Consider the following 24,030-nt stretch of genomic DNA (forward strand, 5'->3'; position numbering starts at 1 on the left):
ACTGCGAGTCTCTCCTGCGGTTTTAATGGCAGCCAAACTGCTAAAAGTAGGTAGAACAACATACACAAGAACTTCCTGCTGCCACTAGATATTTTCTGCTGCCTGGTTTAACACATCCTTCACTGAGGCTCCCACAGCAGCAGATCTTGCAGGATACACACCCCACGTTGCTGTATAAATACAACCTTGTTTAAGGAGGCTGCAAGGTCCTTTCTCGTATCGGTAACAATCTTTACCGTTCATTTTTCAGACAAAATCTCTGCCGAAGCACCGCTGTGATCTGTTTACCTTCTGCTTGCTCAGGATAGTGCAGTGCAACCTCACGGAGCATTAATTTCCTTACCACATTTTTAAAGCCTAGCAGTCCTCATCAAAATGCCCTGGGGAAAATAAAAAAATAAAAAAAAAAAAAAGGGAAAAAAAAAGCGCCTTCACAGCAGTCCCAGGGAGAAAACTGGCTCAGCACAGCGCTGAAAATCTTCCCAGGAGGAAACCAGTAGCAAAACCTGGAGGGGAGCAAACCCTTCCCAGCTCTGCCCCAGAGCCAGACACATCTGGCTGCCACCAGCACGTCGAGACAACCTCCTGTAGCCCACTGGCTTGCTCCTCTCGTGAATGTCCTCTCCTTTCCTGCAGGCATTCGCACACTTTTTTTCGGGAAACCACCACCAACCCCCTATAGTCTTCTCATTTGACTCTTCCGGCCTCATTCCTCCTGCAGCATCTCCACTCAATTAGCCAATTATGACAGCTAATTAGTCATCAAACCTCAAAAGGCTAACCTCCCGCCCTCTTCGCTGCCTCACGCTGTGCATTAGCCCTTGCTGAGCAAGCAGCACACGCGGGTGGAGGAGCCGATGCTCCCACTCCCTGCTCCCTTCCGTCCCTCATAAAAGCAGGACTTCACCGAGTAACCTCTGTTTTGCCAAGCAGAGTGGTTCTGGGCATCTCAATTGAGGTCCCACGCACAGTGTCCCAGGCAGTATTCCAAGGAGACTACTCTCCCTTTTGCACTGGCCCCAGCTCAGGACAACGGGGACAAACAAGAACCATCCTCTCAAAAACACACGTAGAGCATGACAGGGATTAGGACACCACAGGCTCCCCAGGCTCTTCCTTAGAGCTAAGCAGAAAATCACCCAACTAAAGGAATCGTCCACTTTTGTCTGGAAGGTATCTTCCAGAGCCTGGGATGGAGGTGGAATAAGGATTGAGGGATAAAATAAAGTTCACTCTTTTCATCCCTAGCCTACAACTAAGCCCAATTTTTTCTGTCCTGGGTGCTCACAGCACGTGAACCCCCCAAACTTGCACTCGCTGCTCCCCACGCTGAAGCACGAGCTCTCAGAGGAGCATTTCAGCGTTACTAGAGCAGCCAGATATGCGATTCCACCCAGATGCTCTCCAAGTCATGCAGTTTCCTAATCAAACTCTATGAAAACATAATTTTTTCCCCCAGTTTCTGGGCTCCACAACGCTTCTCCATGGTTTAGGTCTTCCCTCAAACTAGTGACATCACACAGTTTATTTGATCACAGTTAGCCAGTTATCGCCACAGCATCTCCAGCCAGCCCATCTCTAGTTTTAAAGTGGGTCCTCTTTCTCCTCCCTCTCATGGGAGAGCTGCATATGACAATTCACAGCTTGCTCTCCAGTCCCTAACCGTCCCCTGGCCATTCTCTTAACAGTCCTGGAAATTAAGGGGTAACTTCTCTTTGAGACCATTTATGCCACAGCTGCTGTAACTCCCCACCAAACAAACTGGGACTTCAGTTGTCACTTAAAGAAGGCACAGCCCATTGCCTGCACGTGTGAGAGACCCACAGAAGGAAGATGACCCGAGCACCATTCCCGCAGCTAAGGGTGGCCAGCTATGTGACTGCTCAAGTCATTTCACACCTCTTTCTCCTCCCGCTCTGTCTGCCTCCCCTGCTCCGGCTGTTAGCGATACGCAGCGAGGGCTCAGGGTGCAGGCTGCCCGACCCTCGGTGCCAGCAAAGGCATCTGCTCAAACACACCAGCAGCAGGAACAAGCGGAGCCGGAACCACCTCGGCAACCTAAGGCTGAGGAACGGTTGCTTTGTGCGGTGAGCGAGGGAGGGAAGGAGGCCAGGACACTGCTAGCAGGCTCCTACAAGCACAGCGACCTGCTTTCATCGCTCAGCGGTTCGCTATTGCCCCATACCCAAATTCTGATAAGCACCAAACACCTCGGAGGTCAAGCAGACCTGTTTACGTGAATTCAACCACGCACACTCAGCTGACGAGGGAATAAACAGGAGTTACTCTTTGCCTCTATAAACAAAGAAAGTGCCAAGTCATTCGAGAGAATCAGGGAGCGATTAATTGGGTCACAGTGACTGCGATATATGTACTTATCTTAAATCCCTACCTCATGCCCTCTGTCTTGCACAGGACATGATTCACTGTCTGCTTCTGAGAATGACCCAGACTCATCGCTGGAGTTTGTTCCATAGGATGGCTCACATTTAATCTGGGCTCGGACTGGGTTGTACAATCCATCCCCCACCATGCCGGGCTCCTGGTGCTCGGGCGCCAGGAATCGGGGGCCTTGGGAGCAAGGGGAAGAGGAGAGCTCGCAAAGACGAAGGCTGCAGGGAGAGCCGCCGCTGCCGTCCTCCGCGTAGGAGTAGGAAGAGCACGAGCTGGAGGTCCTGGTTCTGGTTTCCAAAGGAGGAGAGCGAGGGCAAACTTTAATTGGCACCGGACAGCTGGTGTTCGGCCGCATCCTTCCCGGCAAGTGATCAGCTGTCAGTCCGCTGTGCGAATAGGTCTGAGAGCTGGGGAGAGACTGGCTACCGCCAGCCCACAGACCCTTTGGCACAGTCTCAGTGAGGTCTTTGTCCAAGCTGCTCACACCAGAATATGAATGCACCGAAGTGTTTACTTGGTCACAAGCGTTTGAAGAGAATATAACACTCCTCCTGTCCAGTTCCCCTTCTTGCTTACAGAGAGTTTCAAAGCCGGGCCCCCTGAGCGGTGATCCCACTGTGAAGTTGGAAGCATCCTTCTGCATGGCATGGGACTGTCCATAGTTCCCTGTGAAAGGGATGTAATCAGTTTTGTGGTCACCCTGAGTTGTCCCTTTTTCAAAAGGGCATGCTGGACTCCTGCCAAAGTGCTGTTGGGAAGTGCTGGGGAAGCCAACCAAATCTATGCTTTTTGTTCTGTTGAAGAAAGACCGCAAGCAAGAAGGAGAGGACCCACTTTTTGGCCTGTCGACGCAAGTGGGGCTTGGCTGCTTCCTGTCCATTTCAACATCCCCTTCTTTATCCCTGATGTCAGGTTCATCTCCAGACAGGCAAAGTGTGATGCTTTCTTCATCGTTCTCTTCATTCTGAGGCTCGCTTTTTATCTGCCCCATAGCAAGTCCTGATTTGAGGCCATTTCCAGAGCTCTCTTCGCTGAATGTGCTTGCAAAACCTGAGGTACTGATGTGTGATGTGTTGTAGACATTCTTGGTACAAGCAAGCTGGTATTTCTTGTATCTAGGGTACCGTGTTACTGCATCTTTGTCCAAATTGTCCTTGCTATCTCTCAGCATGTCAGAGTCAGGCAGCATCCCCTCGCCTTTGTCTGCTCCAGCAACAGTGGTTTCAAAACTGAAGGGCTCTTGGTGCATCCTCTCTCTTGGGCAAGATATTTTTGACGTCTCCGATTCCATCGTCTCCTCCTCATCTCCATCCGAGTTCTCCTCATCGTGCATGCGCTGACAGGTGGTATCTTTTTTGCACAGGAACAGGCCATCTTCGTTGTTCAGCAGTTGCGTCTGGAGGAAGCTGAAGCAGGAGTCCTCCAGGTTGTGCATGCGCAGGAATTCGGCGCAGTGGATGACCTCCTGGATGTTTTCCCTGCTGAGTAACAGCTTCGCAGTGTAGGCAAACTGTAACAATGGACCAAATCCCCTGACGGTGACCTGCAAAAAACAAAGAGAGAGAAATCGCCAGCGTTACCATCAGCTCTTGCTATCAACCCAAGCCCTTCAGCATGTAGTTAGATCACCCAACAGATCTAGCGTCCAGAAAGAAATACTGCTCAGTACCAGTTATTGGTCTATCGGGTCAGCAATGATGCTACAACCCAGTAACTAGCACTGCTCCTTTTATTTTGCTCCTGTATGTCACTGTACAGGTTAAGCTGAGCGTTATTTTTCCCAAATATCTTGAAACCTACAAAGTAAGCCTCTGCTGTAAGAGAAGACTGAAAAACCAGACTGGTGTGGGTGCTGCTAATTCTTGGATGGATCTTATTCTAACGGGGATGCAGCCCACCACCCTGAAAGTACCAATTCAAATTCGATTCTTCTGCCCCAGTGGAAGCTCTGGTGAACAGTGGTTTCAAGCTTAAGATACTCCTTAAATAACAAAAGTGTTTTGGGAAGGAAACATTTAATATTACAGAAAAATTCAACAGAAAATATCTTTCTGCCTCTTTCAAGAGCAAACCGGTTCCTTTTTTTTTTTTTCCTTCTCAGATTTTTGCAAGCCATCGCTGAATAAATAATAGGTAGGTAATGGCTGCGCGGGTCTTTTCTCTATCCTGTGGAGATCATTCTCCTCGTATTGCTCCTGATTTTAGTGAGTCTAAGGTACAGCTAACAGAAAAGAAATCCATATTCGTATGTCCCCTTCTCGTAAAATGGCCTAAAGATCAGAAGAGGAACCTAGAAAGTAGAAGAACCAGGTCCCTTTCCCAGGCTGTGGGGATTCAAACTCATACTTCCCAGCTCCTCAGATGTGTTATCCTATCCAGTAGATACGGGATACCCTGAAGGTGAGCTGCTTTTCCCCGTCCTTCCAATTGAATTAACTCCACTTCAACACGAAGCTGCTCAAGAGGTCGGTGAGACATCAGGCCATGAATTTGTGACGGTCTTATTCATGATAAGCATAAACGTGAGTGCATAATTTGGTTCATCCCAATGGAAAGCCTGTAAATTCCCTACACTGCCTCAGGACCAGTGGTAGAGCTCCCAGATTTTTATGGAAAATCCTGACTTCCAGAAACAAGCTTTGTTATTCATAGATCTGCACTTGTAATGCTGGATTATGAAGATACCACAACCAGTGCAGACTTTGATGGAGAGAAAAATATTTTGAAACACCTCTAAAATTACTCCCAATAGCTTTTCTGCACACAATATTACTGCTGTATCTGCTATTTTAAGAAACAGTGCGTTTTCATGCACATACTTACACACTTGCACATTCCTGCTTTACAATACGCCTCTGGTACGGAATTGCCTGGATTTACAGCTGGCTATTAAACCCATCTCTGCTTTATCGGTGTTACACTTTCTGCCTATTTGTTAGATTATCAGCTCACTAAAGGCCTATCTGCATTTTATCTATGCGGCATGATTAACAAAATTGCTCCAGAAATTAATGAGCTACTCGCAGGCTGGTGTTTCTCTTTGATAAGATCTTCAGTGTGGGGGCGTACATGTTCCTACACATCTTGTGAGCTCCACAGCGGCGTAGGTCTGTAGGAGCACCCATAAATACCGTCTGGGGTTTTTGGGTCCCTTTTTGATGAGGAGGGACTCCGGAGCACAAACCCAGCTCTCCTGGCAGTTGTGTCACTTGGCCACTAGGTGGAATGACTGGAAAACAAATTAAAATCATTTTCTGTGCAGGGTTTCACCCGCCCATCGGCGGGCTGACTCACACCAGCCCACAGCAAGGCTGTCTCCCGCGCTGACTCAGGTTTTCGCTCCCAATAAACCCCTGTGATAACAGACAGCAGCAAGACAGCTGTTACAGCTGTTCTGCGCTGGACGCATTGGGAGCAGAGCCCGAGACTGCGCTGTGGGCTCCCCACGATGCCCGGCAGATGCCTCAAGTGAAGGATGATGAAAACGCTGGCCAAACGTGCACCTTGACTTCGTTACAAGACCTCACCCGGTGACACAACTTTCCTCGCTCTCACAATCTTCAGACGCAGAGGGTGAAAGTTTATTCTCAAGCACCCAGCACTTGTCATTGCCCTCGGGGAGGAATCTCTCAAGTGCGAACGCTTGAAACTGCACAAACAATAACTCTGGTAACAAATGGATGCAAAGCCTGCTGCCAAGTGTGAGAGGTAGCGCAATCTCTGCCGCCTGAAGCTGTCTAAATACTCATTGGGCTCCCACGGCGGGTCCCCTGTCTCAGCCCCACCAGCTTTGGGGCCTGCCCGCATCTGATGCTTTCATAGAATCATAGAATCATCTAGGTTGGAAAAGACCCTTGGGATCATCGAGTCCAACCATCTACCCTACTCTACAAAGTTCTTCCCTACACCATATCCCCCAACACCACACCTAAGCGACTCTTTCTGGCAGGACGGATGGAGTCAAGGTGCTGGAGCGTGGCTACAAGCACCACACACCGGGAAAGAAAAGGCTTCGAAGCCGCGTGTGTTACCATCATGCACACATTTCTGTGGGAAGAGGTAAGAACAGCCTTTCTGAAATGATTTGACCTGACTGATGCATCCCAGTGAAAACACTTAGTGAAACCAAGTTGATCTGTGTTTGTAGAAGGAAACAGATCTTTTCTCTGATATAACAGTCTCCATTTACATGTGAGAGAGACCATTGCTGGATGGGTAAAACACGTGCCAGCAACAATCTCAGCTTATTTTTTTCCCCTACTGTAAATAAGATGCCATATGTCCAAGATTTGTTTGCTTTTAGACCTTATTTTCCATATAAAATAATGTTTAAGTAGGCAGGTCAATTTGTGAGAATCTCTGCTGGCCACCTTGTCCTTTGTCAAGTCACTGCTTCCTTGCCCTCCAATCGTTTGCCTTATTCCAATCTCTACCCATTTCTGTTCTTTAAGTGGAATTGACTGGCTATAAGAAAACCAGGCAGAGAAAAGGTAAAACGTACATCCAGAACAACCATGCCCACACAGACAAGAAGACTGACACAGAGATCTCAGCTTCTTGGAGGCTTGCTTTCAAGGAGCTTCAAGGAGGCTTCAAGGAGGCTTATCTTTCAAGGCAGGCCAGAAGAGGACTTCTCTTGTGTACTTGAAACATGCCAAACAGCTCGCCAAGTCTAAGGATGAATCATTTTATTTTGTCTTGCTCCTGTCCCCAGCTGGTCTTGTCTGCATTAAAACCCTTCTGCACAGTTAGTACACAGAGGACACGGGTACTGCAGCCCTACCTAAGTCATCTGGCACATCTTCTTGCCCTACAGCAATCCGAGAGATCGAGTACTGGAGGTCCACGTGCAGCTCCTGCCTCTGTCATGCTGCTACAGGTACCCCACGCTCAGCACGTGGTATGGAGGTCTACCTCAATTCACACTGTGGCAATAACAAGCCCGACCACTGCTAAGGTGAAAGAATGTTCTCCAGCCCTTTATCTGCCTCTTGCCTTCCAGACTGAGCGAGCCGAGCCAGGGAGTGTGTTTCGTACATCCATGCCCTCAAGAGTTTATGATACTGAGAAACGGGCTGGAAATAATGCAGTGGTATAATCACCGTCAAGAGAGTTGTTAATCAGCATTAGCCGTATTGAATTTTCTGGCAAAACTCAGACAGCAGCCCTGCAGAAAATAACCATGTGAAATCTATTTTACTTTAGTCCGACACTGCTTTTCTCCTTATGGAGTCCTGCGGAGCGCGATGCTCTGGTTAGTTTTAATTGATTTAAGTGACCAGACTTCCACTACTTCCTTTGGAAGATCATTGCCAGACTCTACTTAAAACCTCCCTGTGAGGAAATATTCCTTCCCTTATTTTCCTCCATCACCTCTCATTATATTCCCTCAACGCATTCCGGGTAATGCTTCTTCCTTCTGGAGAAAAAGTTGTATCATTGTTATACTCTCTGCCTTCCCTTCTTCTTTGGTTGGTATTATATCATTAATGAAAAAGTGGCTAATTAAAGGAAAACACCATTGATCACTGTCAGATGGGAGAACAAGAAGTTGAGACAAAGTCAGCAATGAGAAAAGCCAGCAAAGAAGGCAGCAAATACAGTGTTTTTAGCACAGCATTTTTCTAGTACTGAGCACACACTATTCTAAAATTTGGAGGAGGGTTAGCTCACTTCCACCTTAGGAACATGGCGTTTTCGTAAAGGACTTTTAGGGCAGAAATTTCTATTTCAAACATAGTTGTAGGCACACCCGCGGGCGCCACGGGAGGTAGAGCACCGCGGGTGAACTCCCTCCGGCTCCGTGTGGGTCTCCTCCATGACGGCTCATCCAGCGTGCCACGGAGGCCTCCACGGAGTTGTTCCGAACACACGGGACCTGGCCTCAGAGCACACGCGGAGGTTCTGACATTTCTGTGGATGGGCTGGACTCGCTGTGTGCTGCAGAGTTCATCAGTGCATGCTCATTAGCTGGCTGCCCAGACTTCCAGATGTCTCAAAATCCCAGACAAATAGACAAAATCCTCCAACTCCGCACAGACGGTATTTCTTCTGGGGGGGGGGGAAAAAAGGTTATTTCCAAGGGAAACATGGATGTCTGGTAACCCTGCTCCGAATGGCATCCGTATGAAAAGCTGCATCTGGAGTGGGGAAGGTCAACCCCTGCAAAATGCCAGCAAATCTGAGTTCAATTTAAAGAGGGGAAAAGTGATTAAGGGCAAGGAAAGATCACTGTAAACATGAAGGAATGTAAAACTTGGCAAGGCAATATCTAAAATGGAGCAAGAGAATGTTTACAGTAATCTGATGCATACTAACATCAAGAACAGAGAAGAATTGTCTAGTTTGCTATGGGGGTGCTATTGCCGATTGCAGCGAGAAGAAACTGAAGAAATGAAAAACGTAGGGATTTTTTCCTGCCTCTTACCCTAACAGCGAATACAGTGCCATCTTGGAAGGCTTTCCAGGGAAGAGGATGGATACCTTATGTCCGAGTACCGCAAAGCAAAACTAACAAAGCACAACCTTGTTCTGGCGAGGTGGGCTTTGATAATTTGGGAGGCTTTTCCAGCCCTAATTTCCGTGTTAAAGAGGGAACAGAGCCAACGACCTTCTAGAAAACAGCATCCAAGTTCAACAGCAAACGTACACGCAGTTGGTTCCTTTTCGAATAAAGAGTACCTGGGGCATAGTCAAAGAACTTTGGTTCTTTGGTGGTGGCATCGGAGGGCAGAACCCCCTCCTCCCCTCTGGGGATATGACGGTAGATCTGCAGAACATTAGTTGCTAAATCCCACCGAATTGGGGGTAAATTAGACGGTCAGAGCTTCAGACCCACTGAGAAGGCAGAAGCCCTGACACAAGGGCACAGGCCTAGATTATTATCTTTATGCGTTTGAGCAGTCTTGTTGAAATCAATAGGAGCACTGATGGGTTTTCTGTGAAGCACGCAAGCTGCTTGTAGGATTATGGATTACATTTTTATTATTTTGATTTTCAGGTTAAATTCATCACTAGGCACCTAAAAACAGTTAGAAAACCCTCATCTCCCATCTCCAAACATCGATTTAATTATTAAGCCATTTTGTGGGGAAGGAAGAAAGGAAAATTGAATCAAACCTCACATGCTGAATATCAAATCCTAAACTAAACATTACTTTAAAACAATTTTATAGAAAAATAGGAGAAACGTGACCGTTTCTTGCAGAACCCCGAATCAATCCATTACTCGCGTACTGTTTTGTTGCAGGCCTGCTGTGGTGCCCATTTTGTTAACGTTTTAGTGTTGCTATCGCAGTCCAAAGGCACGTGCGGAAACCTTTTAAAACCATCTCAGCCCTGAAGTTTGCCTAAGAAGCCCAAGGATGTAGCAAACAAACTACTAACTTCTCACTCGGCCAGCGTGTTCCTAACACTACAACTTATATAATCAAACACATGCTAGAAATAGGAGATAAGATTAGTGACAGTTAACTGCTGCTATTTTTTTTTTTTTCCACAGCCTGAAGAAGGTCTCTGGGATTAAATATTAACTCTAATCTTATTTGCTAAAATTAGCCCACACTGTATTCTTTTTCTTTTACAGCCAATTGCAAGTATAGCGCAGAAGTTATTTTCAGAGTGTAATCTGATAACCAAAATCAGTCACCAAAGCTGTTATTCCATTAAGAGTTAAGAGACTTCCTGGTTATTTACTTAGTTATTTTTACTTGGGATAGTGGGGCCTGGCAGATCCTTGTTTTTCCCAGCTTGAGCTTATTTGGTTTCGGTAAACTCTCCGAAAAATTTTACTATATTGCCAGGTTCGAACAGGTCAGTCGCGTGTACAAAATCAATGGCACTAGACGTTCCCGTTTCTCCCTCTATATGCAAAAAATAAGCCTGCACACAGTCAGTTTTGACACCGCGATCATTTTACACAGGGTGGGAACAGGCAGGAGGCAGGAAAAAGTCCGACGAAGAGACGATGAACAGCCGAGTACTTTCACAAGCCAATGCCATGCCAGTACTTTACTGCATTTTCCCCCCCTCTTTAATTTAACAGCGTTTAAATGTTCTCTCACCAGCAGCTCATGGATGTATTTCCCCTATCTGCTCATAAAGCCACGGAGCTGCTAAAATGAGTAATCACCCTTTAAAATTCAACTTGGGTAAGAAGCATAAGACGCAGGTATTTGTATTATCTGGGCTTTTAAACAAGAGAGGAACGTACAAGTTGCTGATGGAGAAGACTTTCGAGGAGTGGCCTTTGTTTTCACTCTAAACCCACTTTTCTTTAATTAAGCAGTTATCCTGCTGGCCCCGGTTTTACACTCTGCCATTTCTGGCAGCGCAAACGTATTTGGGCAGAAGAGTGACCTGAAGTCCAAGTGACAGTCTGGCACCTCCCACATCGCATCACATCACATTGCATCACATCACGTCGCAGGGGTGGAAGGCCACCACACAACCACTGCTAAAGACACCCCTGGGCACCAACGCACGTAGGGGAAGGGAGAACCTGGACGTACAGCTCCTTTCTTTGAGAGGTTGATTCCCCTAATTTTTTTTTAATTTTTTTTTTTCTTTTTAGCAAGAAGTCTCACTGAAAAAGCTTCCACCTGCAAGGCTACACCAACGCCAGTCTAAAAAGCATCCCGATACCTTTCCAGTGCATCCTCCACAACAGCCTCTTGAGGTATCAGGCTGAGAGCTTCAAGGACTTGCTTAACTCCCTTTAATGGTACTTCTACAAAAGATGCCACATTGGAGGTGCTCGTCTGACTTCCAATTTTGTGCTTTCGGAATGAAAAAAAAGCACAGGTGCCCCCCCTCAGCCCTCCCCTTTGAAGCCCCAGCTTGCAGCCGGACGATGAATTTACACTGGAAGCCCTGAGTGCCTACGTGAGAGTAGTTACAAATGAAATGAGGAAACCAGATGACTTCTCATTTTCTTCTCTCCAGCTTAACGAACACGTCTGGGGGCAGCACTTCAAAGGGCCTCTTCCCTCCTTGTCTGAAAGGGGAGGGAGAGACCAATATCCCTCCGTGCCTGCAGAGCATCACGATGCTCCCGGGCGGCAGGTGGTGAGATGGGGGAGGAAGGAGAGGTCGCTCACGCTAGAACCACCTGGAGGACGGGGAGCAATAATTGCAAACCGTCTCCATCACCCCCTGAGAAGTGCGTCAGCGCTGACGGCGGGGCAAGCGGCTCGGAACTGATTGCCAAGCACAAAGATGGCGTAAACAGCCAGCGGATCGATGCCCGATTTATTGGTTATGTCAGCGTTCGACCACACACGACTTAGGGATGGAGCGCAAGAGTTAAGCCACCCAAAGACCGAATCAAATTCTCCACGGTAACAGCCCCAACATCGAAGAGTTCTCAAAAACCCTGGCCCCTAAGCCTGGGGCCAGTAATGTCAGATGAACCAAGTGGGGAGACAGAATCAGAAGACGTATAAGAAATAAAAAAATATAAATTCAGAGTAATAAAAGTAAAAATAAAGCGATCGCTGATCCAACTACCATGCTTGTTTTAATCCACGGCCTCAAGTTTTATTTCCTCTCAGCGTTACTGAAGGCCAACTGAAATTCTTTTGACCTTTCAAAAGTGAGATTGGTTTCAAATCAGAATGAAGAATTTACTTTTGGAAATCCTGACAGTATCCCTGGGTGCTTTCAGCATCCTTCCCATCCCGGCAAATTTTAAGGGGAAATTAATTTGTTGAATTCGCCACAACTGTCAGAAAATACACTGTTTCTTGAGAAGGAAGGTAGAAATCACCAGGCATATGTCTCAATACTTTGCTGCTGACACATTTCAGTGCAAGAAACAGAAGGCATCTTTTCCAAACCTAGAGGAATACACTTGCAAAACTGCAGGGACACCTCCCACCAGACCAGGTTGCTCAAAGCCCCGTCCAACCTGGCCTTGAACACCTCCAGGGACGGGGCATCCACAGCTTCTCTGGGCAACCTGTTCCAATATCTCACCACCCTCACAGTAAAGAACTTCTTCTTAATATCTAGTCAAACACTAGTTTATTAAACCATTAAGAGAATACTGTCTGTAATACTATGCATCGAACTGGAGGAACGGACAAATTGGACAGCTGAAGTGCCACCGTTTGGAGAAAACACCTTAATGAACTTCAGCAGGAGACGAATTTTTCCTAATTGCGTGGTTTGGGGTATGTCGTCGATGTTAGAGGCTGCCTAGGGCGTAATTGGAGAACACAGAAAATTAAAAAATACAGCCAAGAGAGAACCTTCAGGCAAGCATAGGTGAAAAAGCGCCGAGGAAAACTTTCAGGCTGCTAAGGTCAGGCTCCGGGTGGAGGTGTTAGAAAGAAAATTAGAGGCAACGACGTTTCAAATAACCTTTTCTCCAAAGGAACAACTCAGCTACGACATGACTGAAGCAACAAAGAACACATAAAAACCAGTGGCACTAATTAGCAGTTTAAACACTCAGGCATGAACTGGAAGATAAAGCAAAGGGAAATACGGCTGTGATATCTGGCAGTTTGCAATACATTTGTTTTTCCAACGCAACTTGCACCTGAAGAAACCTGGAACGCAGTAACGAAGGATGACATCGGAGGGTGGCTCAGCAGAAATGCTGCCTTCACTCCTTGGCTGCCCGCGCAAGCCGTGCTGAAACCATCGGGGAAGAAATCGGCAGAAACGAACAGATTTTAACCCAAGAGCATCATCAGAATTAAAGTGCAACCGTAATTTAAAATTAAAATCAATCCCGTATTTTTGCAAAAGGAAAACACTGACCCCCAGATTAAAAAAGAAAAAAAAAAAAAGGAGAGAAAGTGTTAAGTCGTGAGGGGGGGGAAGGAGTGGGAAAGCTTTCACAGAATATAAATTGTGAGAGAAGAGTCTGTGAAAGATCTGTTTAGGTGCATATCATGAGCCAAAATGGGGAGAAAAAGGGAAAAGAAAAAGCAGTTTAAGAACTTCTAGAATGCAAAGAAAAACTCCAGAAGCCTCCAAGTTACATCAGGAAATATCAAAACAGGCAGAAAATGAGGATGTGTGTAGAAATTTGCTAATTCACAAGGTGCTTAGAGGAGCAGTTCAGTTTCCAAAGCTGCAATTAATACACAAGCAAACACAACAATGCAGAAAAATTACAAAGACCCGTAAATTACACCAATACTCCTCTTTCCTAAGCATGGCAGAATTTATTTATATGAATAAACTACGTAATAGAGTGTATTAAATACACAGTGCATTAAATACACTGTAATTACTTTATAAAAACAAGGAATACTGCACAGCGAGGCATCTCCCTACAAGCCCTACTATTATAGTTTGAGTAGCGTAGGAGAGGGAGAAACAGGCTCTGCTAGATACGATCTAGGAAAACACAAGGCTGGACTCTGAGGAAGAGAACGGAATCAGGAGACAAAGGAGCTGGAGAAGAAGCAGGCTCAGGAGATGGGGCCAGACAACATCCCATGCAGCTCACGGATGCTCTGCCATGGTTTCCACAGGGCTGATGATGCCAGGGCTTCCAGTGCTGCCCGTGACCACGGGTTGGCACAGCACGGCATGTAAAATCACCGGCATCCTTATGCCGGGGGAGCAGAGAGCACAGCCCAGCAAATACCAAAACATTTCCAGTCCAGAGACGGTTTTGCTGGGCTGTGGAAGGAACCGCACGTCCAAGGCTTTACTACTGCGCTTCAGGAGGTAACCAGGCAATTACAATTATTAACTGGTAGGCTTGAAACCCTGTATAAATAACCCGGCTTCCTGCAGGCATCACATTTTTGAAACAAAACCTGCCAAATGTTGCATTTCTTCCAGTTTTCCTTCCCCTCCTCCGCCGCTTTGCCTTTTAATTTCCGGTATTCGGACACGCAATTTTTCTGCATTCACCTCGTTTTTGTTCTTGCACGGCTACTAACAGATCTGAGGATTACGGCGGCTTTTGTTCCACTGCTTGGCGTTCACGTTTCATCGATGACGTCTGCCCAGCTCAGCAGAGCAGGTCTGCAAGGAGAACCAGCCATTGCTGAGCTGGCAAAGTCGGTCCCCTCCCGTCCTCCACGAGGAGCGGTTCACTCCTCCCGCGGTGGCCCAAAAGGTCAGCGGGGCTCCATAAATCCCACCAGGAAAAAAATCGGAGGCGTTTGCCTTCTTGCTGAGATTTCACGTCTGCTACGAGCAAAGGTAAATGGCTCTTCTAGTTCCTAAAGGAGGATGGGCTCAGCAGGAGCATCCCACGGGGAAGGATGGGAAGGATGGGCGACAGCATCCCAAGAGCAGCCACAACCCTGCCACCAGCTCCGGGCCGTCCCCAAGGAATTGACTTCCCCCTTTCCGCTTCATACGCAGGATTTTTAAGATCTACCCAGAAAGTGAGGGGTAGTCCTCGGAGCCCTAGAAATACTCTCCAGGTAGAAAAACAACGGCGTTTCCAGCTTGATGTGTGACTTCCCTGTCCTGGGAGGGTGGAAGTCGGGACTTTACAGCTATTTGTGCCTGCGTGTGTGTTTACATATGCTCACACGCGCCCACGCACGGTAGCGTGAGAAAGAGACAAGAGAACGTGAACGCGTGTGAAAGGGAGTGAATTAGCCCCATCTGCTCCGAAAAGATCGTTTTCTCCTTGGATTTCTATTACCGTCGTATCATTGCCACACTAGAGTGCTCCTAAAAGGCTACAGCTCTGGCAGCCGGCACCATTACAGCTGCTCAGATTATTAACAGTATAAATAAACTCTCAGAGACACTACTAAGAAAATATTAACTACAATTATCAGTGTCTGATAAAATAATGAACAGTGAAGTGTTATTCTGCTGCCTCAGTCACCAGAGCGCATTTATGTGTGCCATGAGTAATGAAAAACAGTTTATTTGCATACTGAATCATCCTGGAATTGGTTCTTGCTATTTTATTTTATTTCTTTTTTTCTAAAGATCAAGCAGCACAGGCTGAAGCTGTGTGTTTGCAGAATTCAGCGTACCCCACCTCCTTTCCCACCGTGTATAATCCCATTAATTCCAAGTGAACAGAAAGCCGTGCCCGTCGCCATGCACACGTCTGTTGGAGGAGGGAGAGGGAGCAACTCTAAAACCTCCTGATGGACTTTTATTCTTGAGCCTTGAAGCTTTTTCTCCCTAGACGAGGAGCAAGGGCCCACACCATGTCAATGCCCGTGTTTGCTGCGTGGATCCTCCAAAGGATCCTGTTTTGGCTTTCGTGAGCGCCTTTTTTTTTCCTCACATTCTCTAGCGATACTCCGGAGCCCTGTCCTTTCCTGAGAGCAGTGGGAAACTTGGGCTTGGTTTCTAATTAATAGACGTTATTACTTCCCTGCAAGCACTGGGAAAAAAAGCTCTTAATCGCTTGGAGAGCAGCAGACAGGAGCAGCAGCCTCTTGTCCCATGTCCCCAGGCTGGGCTCCAGCCCCCCGACACGAGCAACACCGTCCTTGGCAGTCATCTTGTCTTCTTCGCTGTTCATTAGTGTGGGGCTCATTAAAATGAGGAGAAATAAGCTACCTGGGCCTGAAACCACTCACTGCAGGGCAGGCATCCAGGCCAGGCTGCCTGTTCTCATGGCCCCGATGCAGGACGGTACCCCCAGGTACCAAGGAAAATTAGAAAGATGACAGATAGGGACAGCAGCAACTAAATACAACCAGAAAGAAAGGCAAAAATGCAAGGCTGAGAGAGAGAAAAGGGAAGAAGGGATTTTCTAAAATAGCTTCCCTTAATCCGGGCCAGAAAAATCCTGTGTTTTTTACCCCACTGCCCTTTTTCTGTGCCCTTTTCCATCATGGCTCCAGCATCCCATGCTCCCTTGCCTGGTCTCTTTTCCCTGTCTACAAGCCTTTTGTTCCAACCCCTCCTTCTATGCTCCGCCGTATTGCCAACTCCGAGCAGGCGGCCACGGCGGGACCATCCTCCGATGTGCACACCTCGGGGCCCTCATTGCCCGCATCGGTACGACGGTGAGAGAGGAAGAAAAGCGGGGCACAGGGGCAGGAGGAAACGCCGTCCTCCAGCATCCCTCCCTGCCAGCTGCGGGGAGAAGGACAACTCGGAGGAGGCGATCTTCTCCCTCCACTTCATCCCTCCCCGGGATGAATCTCCGCTCCTGGGAGGGGAAGAGTCCAGCCTCAGCCTTCCTCGCTATTTTCCCTCCAGCATCCTCCCTCTCCTCGTTCTCAGCAGTTCTGGCCACCAAAGCAGGTTAGACTTGGCTTGCCCTGAATAAGTCACCTACATTAATTTTTTCCTCTTTAATTAAAGAGTTCTTCTGTGAAACAATTTACGAGAACTTCTTTGCTAAGGGAAAGAAAACAACGTACTGTTCCGCATGTGTTTTACAAAGACAAACATGCTCTCTCCAAATGAATTTTGTTCCCCCAAAAGCCCCTATGGAAGGCAAAACAGAGAATGGTAAAGGATTCGCTGAAGAAGAACTGAAATTCATTTTAAATCAGTGTACCATGTAAAAATGCTGTCTTACAAATAGGATTATTTAATTTAAACCTTAGATCTGTCAAGTTCCATTACTTCAAATGGAGCCTGTCGTTTTTTGACTTCATTATAAATCAGGATTATATTACAATTTATGTTAGGTAAAGTCACCGCTTCGATGGCAGACGGCGAAAACAAAATTACACAGCAGTCAGTAAATAGAGCAAAGTCATTGCACTGTTCTTGAAAGGCAAAAAGTCATCTTGCTAAATGAGGGTCCGAGCTGTCCTGTACCAAGACTGTTCCTAATAAATAAAAGACCTCTGGGAAAAGTGCTGAGCATACGCTGGATCTATTTTCAGCTTGCCTCAGCAGCTGCTGCCCCTGGGATCGCATCTTTGCTCATACCCTACACCATATGTAATCACTCCAGTGCTGCAACCAGTAAGATAATGAAAGAGCATGGCATAAATCTATACTTGAGCGGAATGCTAAATGAGAAAAATAATACAAAAAAGGGGGAAATAAACCACATTTTCAAGTCATTAGGAAGAAAGACTTTGACATATGAAGTGTTGCAACCATTAATAGCACTTATCATATAGAGTGGAGACAAAGAGACAAATTAATCAAACTGACAGAACTGGGACATTTTATGCTAATGCAGGCTCCTGGGTTTTCGTTTGTATTCCTCTGTGTCTGGAAAACTGATACCATTACAGGGCAGGAAATTGCATGAATAACATGCAACAGATCATAAAAATTCACACACCAAGTGCAGAAACACTGCCAAAAGCACTGTAAAAACAAGGCTAGAGACCTCAACAGAGGAACTACCAACAGCTAATGAATGCAAATAAGTACAGGAATATTTCCCACCCGTGCATAACAATGAGACGTCGGCTGTGACTCCGCAGTCTCCCAATAGCGGAGGTAAAATCAAGCCCGGAGAGCCAACACGCAGATAGCTGGGGGGAACTGCTGGCCAAGCCGGGGTCTGAGTCTGTTGGCAGTATTGCAGCCAGCAGTTTGAAGCCCCCGGGGAACTGGCACGGCCAAGCGTTGCCTCTGCCTAAACGCATCGCTATCTTAGATTTCATTTAACCTCTCAGGTAAGAAGACAGAGGGGGAGGAGGACGAAAGAGGAAATAAAACAGAGGCGCAAACCAGCACATAATTCCACAAAACAAAAATCCCCTTGCCCCCCCCCCCCCCCCCCCCGTGGAAATCTAGGGCATGCAGTCAAAACCTTCACAGATAAGAGACATTTAAAACCCAATTCGTTTGGGAAATACAGAAGGCGCTGGCTGTGCAAAGCCACAGCCGCGCTGTAAGGGGCAGGAAATGGCAAGAACTACAGGAATGCTGGGCAGGGCACGGTGAAATGCAGGGTCCGGCCAAGGTTACTTCGTTTGCCGTAAAGGCTTCTCAGGGACCTTTAAATAACCCCGGCAAAACAGAGCACTGCCGAAGCGTAGAGAGAGCTCATCGGCCGCACAAACACCGAACGGAAAATACGTTCCCTCGACGGGCAGCCACGGAATTTCTCATCGCTCCCCCTTGTTTAAAAAAGCGACGCTTCCCTCTTGTGCGGTAGCGACCGTACAAACCTAAGGCGAGGACTAACTCGGGGTGGGGTGGGTTAAAAGAAGTAAAGCTGACACCTTTTGGAGCTGCGTCATTTCCAGCACCGCTCTCACCTTCCCCAGAATAGCACGATATGCAGCTGACGGGGTTGAGCAAGAGCATTTATGCGCCAATACTACATGCATAAAGAGGGTGAGGAACTGCCAGCCCGCCCAGGGGGGGCAGCTTTCCTGAAGAGCGAGTAGAGTTCAAGTCCTTCCAGCCTTTGGTGCTGGAGGACCCCGTGTTCAGAGGCATCCAAGGACAGAAGCTGTTTTACCCCAGCAGAGATGGGCACGGGGAGCACAAAATACAGAGCCCAGCTCTCCATCCGCTCTCCACAAGACCGCTAAGGGAGGTTTTACGCAGTTTCAGCCATGGGAACAGGGTTTATCTCCAAACCTCAAAATCTTTTTCTGTTCCTTCCATCACTACCAGAGTCTCAACAGGGTGCTTGGCATGGTACCAAAAAATGGTGCGCGCACAAAAAAGCTGTTTCCAACGATGGTGTAACCTTTGTTCCAAGGGGAGAAATTAGAAACAGGCATTCATTAACTCCTGTAAATATACATCCATCTGACAGACGGACAAGGGTTACAAGCTGCAAATGGAATGACTTTCTCCCTTCCCTTAAATTAAAAAAAAAAAAGCAAAAAAAAAAAAAGCACAGACAATTAGTTACAAAAAGGTCTCATGAAAACCTTGGCTCTAAGAAATTTTAATATCAGAAGGGAAATAGTTTGGTCAAATAGTTATAACGATGTTGATTTCTTCCCCTCTTTACAATAGCAAAACCACCTTTGAAGTCTCCCAAGAACACATGCGACACCTGACCCTTTCTTTTCCTCTACATGCAACCAGAGCAATTTGGGAAAAGAAAAACCTAGTTAGAGTAAAACATCCATTCCTGAAAGAGAATATTTATAGAGGACTTTACTACTACCTTACTATTCAACCAAGAGGTAGAAAGCACAGCGACAAGAAATGACTACGAATTCTCCTACTGCTTTAGTAATGCAATTCCTCTTTAGAAAACCAGTTCCAGAACTGGACTGTAACCTCACCAAATAATTCAGAGTAAAACCGTATCTGAGAACTCAGCCAACAGGAGCAGATGATGCGAAGAGTCTGGGGCCCTGAGGCTGGGATTGATTTGAAACCCTCCTAGCTTGCCGTGAAGAGCAGCTTACGGTGTGCAGCGCTGGTCTGCTCTACAGTTCTCCCAGAGCTGCTTGGAGAAGGTCCAGCACAGCAGCCCTCCCAGTGGCTCCCACTGGGGTCACCTCGGCTGTGCACCACCAGCTGAAGACAGAGGCCAGAACATCATCAAACATTTGTCTTTAACAATTTATCTGCCTGTGCCCTCTCAACCGAGGTTTCCAAAAGGAAAGTTCATGCATAATAGGGAAATAAATCACTTAAGAGAAGGATTAGGCTCATCTTTGAAAGGGAAGCAGAACTAAACCAAGCTTAGGTGGTGTTCTCAGTCCTCCAACTGCAAGATACATTGAACACAGGGAAAGAAGAAAAGGACTGTTGATTTAAAGGTTTCTGCCACTACTGAAAACTACTCTTTCTGCTTTCTGAATGCTATGACGACTCTGCAAATGTGAACAAGTTTCTTCGTAGAATGTCTCAATGCCTATATATGTCTCAGACACCTCTTCATTCTTCACTTCCTTGGAAAATGGTATCGATATTATTTGTCCTCAATGGCCACTGCTTACATAAACTAAGCAAAAATGACAAGGATAGATAGCTCTTACAAAGGACAGGCAACTTTCTATTTTCTATGCCTTGCATTTGACAAATTAATTCGGACATTTAAAACACAGCCTCTGTTTGATGTGTCCAGTCTCCTGAAAACTAACAAGTTCAAGGAATAGACAGAAACTGCTTGATTTGGCTTTATGTCCAGACAAAAACGTCATATGCAGAAAGCCATCCATGGAAGAACATGGAAACCTGCAGTCAGATAAAAATAAGGTGAAAAAATAGTTCAATTCAACAGGCAGATGGAATGGCTGGAGAGACCCATCCACCTCAAGCCCAGCTTCCCCTTACGGAAGCAGAAATGAGCACTAGTCCTCTGCGGGAAGCAGAAGGGAAGTTGTCAGGATTTGTCTTTCCCCAGCTTTTTCCTGTCTTGAAAGCTTTCTGGCTCCAACCCCATCCTTTGAAAGAAACAGGAAATAACTTGAGCTTATTCTGTTTTTACTTGACCGAGAATCCCCTGACAGGGAAATTTTCTCTGAAGGCTGCCTGTGTATCTGGGGAGAGAGGTGGCTGGGCATGTTGCACTACTGCTGTGTGGTCAGAGATGGAAAGATATTTTGCTTTCAGAGTTGTTTAAGACTTGTTCCTTACTAGCTGCAGGCCCTTGAAACAGAGGACCGCAGGTCTGAATTTCAAAGGGAAGAAAAAAACGCAACACATTTCCATTTCTCACAAGCAAAAGCTTTACACTGCCAATAATGTAGCCTTAGCCTCCTAGCTGACAGTCTGACGAAAATCCCAGACCACTTCACCAGAAGTACTTTTTCCTGAAACTGAGAATTGTACTGGCAAAGTTTGCATAGACATTTTTTTTTTTTCTTTAAATCTAATCTTTTTACCTTGAAACACTACCACAGACTGCATCCCCACCCATTCTGGGAACATAAAGAGGTATTTGCACAGACTAGGGAATTCATAGAATCATAGAGTCATCCAGGTTGGAAAAGACCCTTGGGATCATCGAGTCCAACCATCTACCCTACACTACAAAGTTCTCCCCTATATCATATCCCCCAACACCACATCTAAACGGCTCTTAAACACATCCAGGGATGGTGACTCAACCACCTCCCTGGGCAGCCTATTCCAATGCCCGACCACTCTTTCTGTGAAAAATTCTTTCCTAATGTTCAGTCTAAACCTACCCTGCTGGAGCTTGAAGCCATTCCCTCTCGTTCTGTCATTAGTCACCTGTGCAAAGAGACCAGGACCAACCTCTCTACAGTGTCCTTTCAAGTAGTTGTAGAGAGTGATGAGGTCTCCCCTCAGCCTCCTCTTCCTCATACTAAACAGTCCCAGCTCCGAAAGTCAGTCCTATCACAACTCAAAGCGAGCAAACTTCAAGTACTACAAAGCGTTTGATGGACTGGACGCCCACACCCCTTTAAACTATTGGCATTGCTCAGGTCCATTTCTGGGTCAGTCCATTTATTTGGATGCTCTTCTTTCTATTTCACCACCCCAACAAACCCACCTCAGCACTGGCTTCGGGAAGGACATCTGACACCGCAGGAGAAGAAAACACCGAGAATACAACGCCACCGCTGAATCCATCCTGGGTCACACCTGTCAAACCTCCCTGCACTCCTTACAGTAAGTCTGTACCCTTCCATTTCTCTAAAGTGTTGTTCTGAAATGATGAGGAGCTGCTGCAGTGAATGACACGGACCAGGTACCTCAGCAAACCCACACGCATACTCCACTAAATATGGTTGCTCGATTTTGGGGGTCCTGAATACCCACAGCTCCCATCCGCCAAGACTGATTAGCTCTCAGTAGAAGAGATCAAGTCTTGCAAGGTACCTGACTATTGCTTGGGATAAATGGGATGCTGAAAAGTAGGAAAGTTTTAAAATCTTGCTCTAAGTATCAAGATTTAAAAAAAAAAAAAAAGAAATTTGAGAATTTAATTTTGAACTGGAGTCTGCAACAGCTCTGTCACTTTGGCAAAAATTCCTACATAAGCATCCTCAACGTGCCCCAGTCTCCTGGTGAGGGACTGGAAGTCTTTGTAGCAATCCACATGCTTTTTCTGATCTGCTCCATGCCTTCAAGTCTACTTTCCTCTTAGATGTGTAGTCTCAGCAGCTCTTATCGATGGCAGCACACAGGACCTCAGGGGTGATGCAGGCAGAGGACACAGAGCAGAACCCATCACCCAGGACCAACTGGCCAGGTAAGGCAGCGAGGGGCTCCATCCTACCCCAACCATCATAAAAAATGCCACAAGTAGTCCGAAAATCCTCTCAACACTTCCTGCATGCTTAAAAGATACAGAGGGAAGAAAATGAGACTGAAACTCCAGCTGAGGAAGCTGGAAGCTCTGGATTCAGATAGAGGGGCTGCTCTGGGACCAGCAGCTGTGGGTCAGTGTTCACCTCCCAGTGAGGTAATGTGAAGCTGAGCGTTTCGAGAGAGGCAAACACAGCTGAGTGGTTCACACAAGGTGATTTAATCGTCACTGACCTGAGGCACAGACCTGCGCTGTAATTCCTACCCGATACATCAGCTTCCACCCCAGTGTTCGCAGAGAGGTGATGAGAGTATTTTATTTGTGCACAAGAGACATCAAAAAATCTGCTGCTGAAGGTTTTATGTTACCATTATTTAACTTCAGAGCTGATACCTCTCAATTCCAGCTGTTTGGTGACACCTTGTTTATATACTGGTTTTACTGAAAGTGCTAATACTGCTATTTTCTGCCGTTCTCAGCCCAGCTATGGGTATTTTAACTGCAGACCCCTGGCTAGCAGCAGTCCCTGGGTCACAGCAAGAAACTCCCAGTGCCATTTCGATTACAAATTAACCTTCTTTTCTCCACAAAGTCTTCTAAAGCCTCCATTACTGGCTCTTAAGTGACCCAAAAGATGTATCGTGCAAACTTTAAGCCAAAAAAATTTATCCAAAACAATAATCCAGATAATCAAAAATAATCCAAACGAAACCATTTCTGAACAATCCAAAAATACAAACCAAAAATTTAGAAAAGAAAAGATTTCAACTATTTCTGTGTGTGGGAAATAGTTACACTTAACTGCACACTCTCATGCCACCTGCAAGTCGGATTAAGCAAAGTGAAGGACAGAAAGGTTTATTAGCAAATCTGATCTATGTTATGTTAGGATCTTAAATTTCACTCAACTACATCTGTACCGAGCACAAAATTTTGTGAAGGAATGTCTAAAGCTCATCCCTCCCCAAATCCATTTGCCTTACAGTAATAAAACAATGTGGAGTCATACACATCACTGAGGAGTTTCTTGCTAAAAACACATGCCAAATTTTTCGGTTGATTTTAATCTGGCTTCAAAACAACTGCCAGTGGCTCTCATGATTATCTTTTCCCAGTAAATTAAAACACACTTCTTAGAGATATGCCTGATACTTTCTTTTCATTTAAGTCTTTAAACAACTACCCAAGCCTCCTCTCAAGCTCCTTCAGAGAAATTAAATCTAATTTTTAAAAGAAACCAATCCTGGGCTAGACAGATCTGTAGTTTGACCAAGAACAGCTGCTCCTATTTATTTATTTATTGAAGTAAATAAGGTGGCCAAGGACACAGCTTTTAGCAGTGTGAGACTGTGCTAACTAGGTGTTCGCTGGCGGTCTCCCATCAGTGAGACAGATGAAAATTCAGTGCTGCACAAAAGTCCTGGAATAAACCAGCCATTTCTCTCTTCAAAGCTTGTGTTGTGCATGTAACAGAAAGTGTGTCTACTTGTTCCTCTAAAAATCCAACAGCCTGCCCGTAAAATTCACAAAGAGCATCTCATTCCCAAATCCTACTATGATTCAGCTCACCT

The 24,030-nt window shown here is 46.3% G+C and overlaps 1 protein-coding gene across 1 annotated transcript in view; it reads right to left on the minus strand.

Annotated features, from left to right (window-relative positions):
- BACH2 (BTB domain and CNC homolog 2) overlaps positions 1 to 24,030 on the minus strand; it is a 44,075-nt gene that overhangs the window by 10,870 nt on the left and 9,175 nt on the right. The window contains exon 2 of the mRNA XM_074150900.1: positions 2,393 to 3,937. Within this exon, the coding sequence (XP_074007001.1) occupies positions 2,393 to 3,937 (1,545 nt within the window). The remainder of the gene's footprint in view (positions 1 to 2,392; positions 3,938 to 24,030) is intronic.

Source organism: Numenius arquata, chromosome 7, assembly GCF_964106895.1.
Source record: "Numenius arquata chromosome 7, bNumArq3.hap1.1, whole genome shotgun sequence".
Taxonomy (NCBI): Eukaryota; Metazoa; Chordata; class Aves; order Charadriiformes; family Scolopacidae; genus Numenius; species Numenius arquata.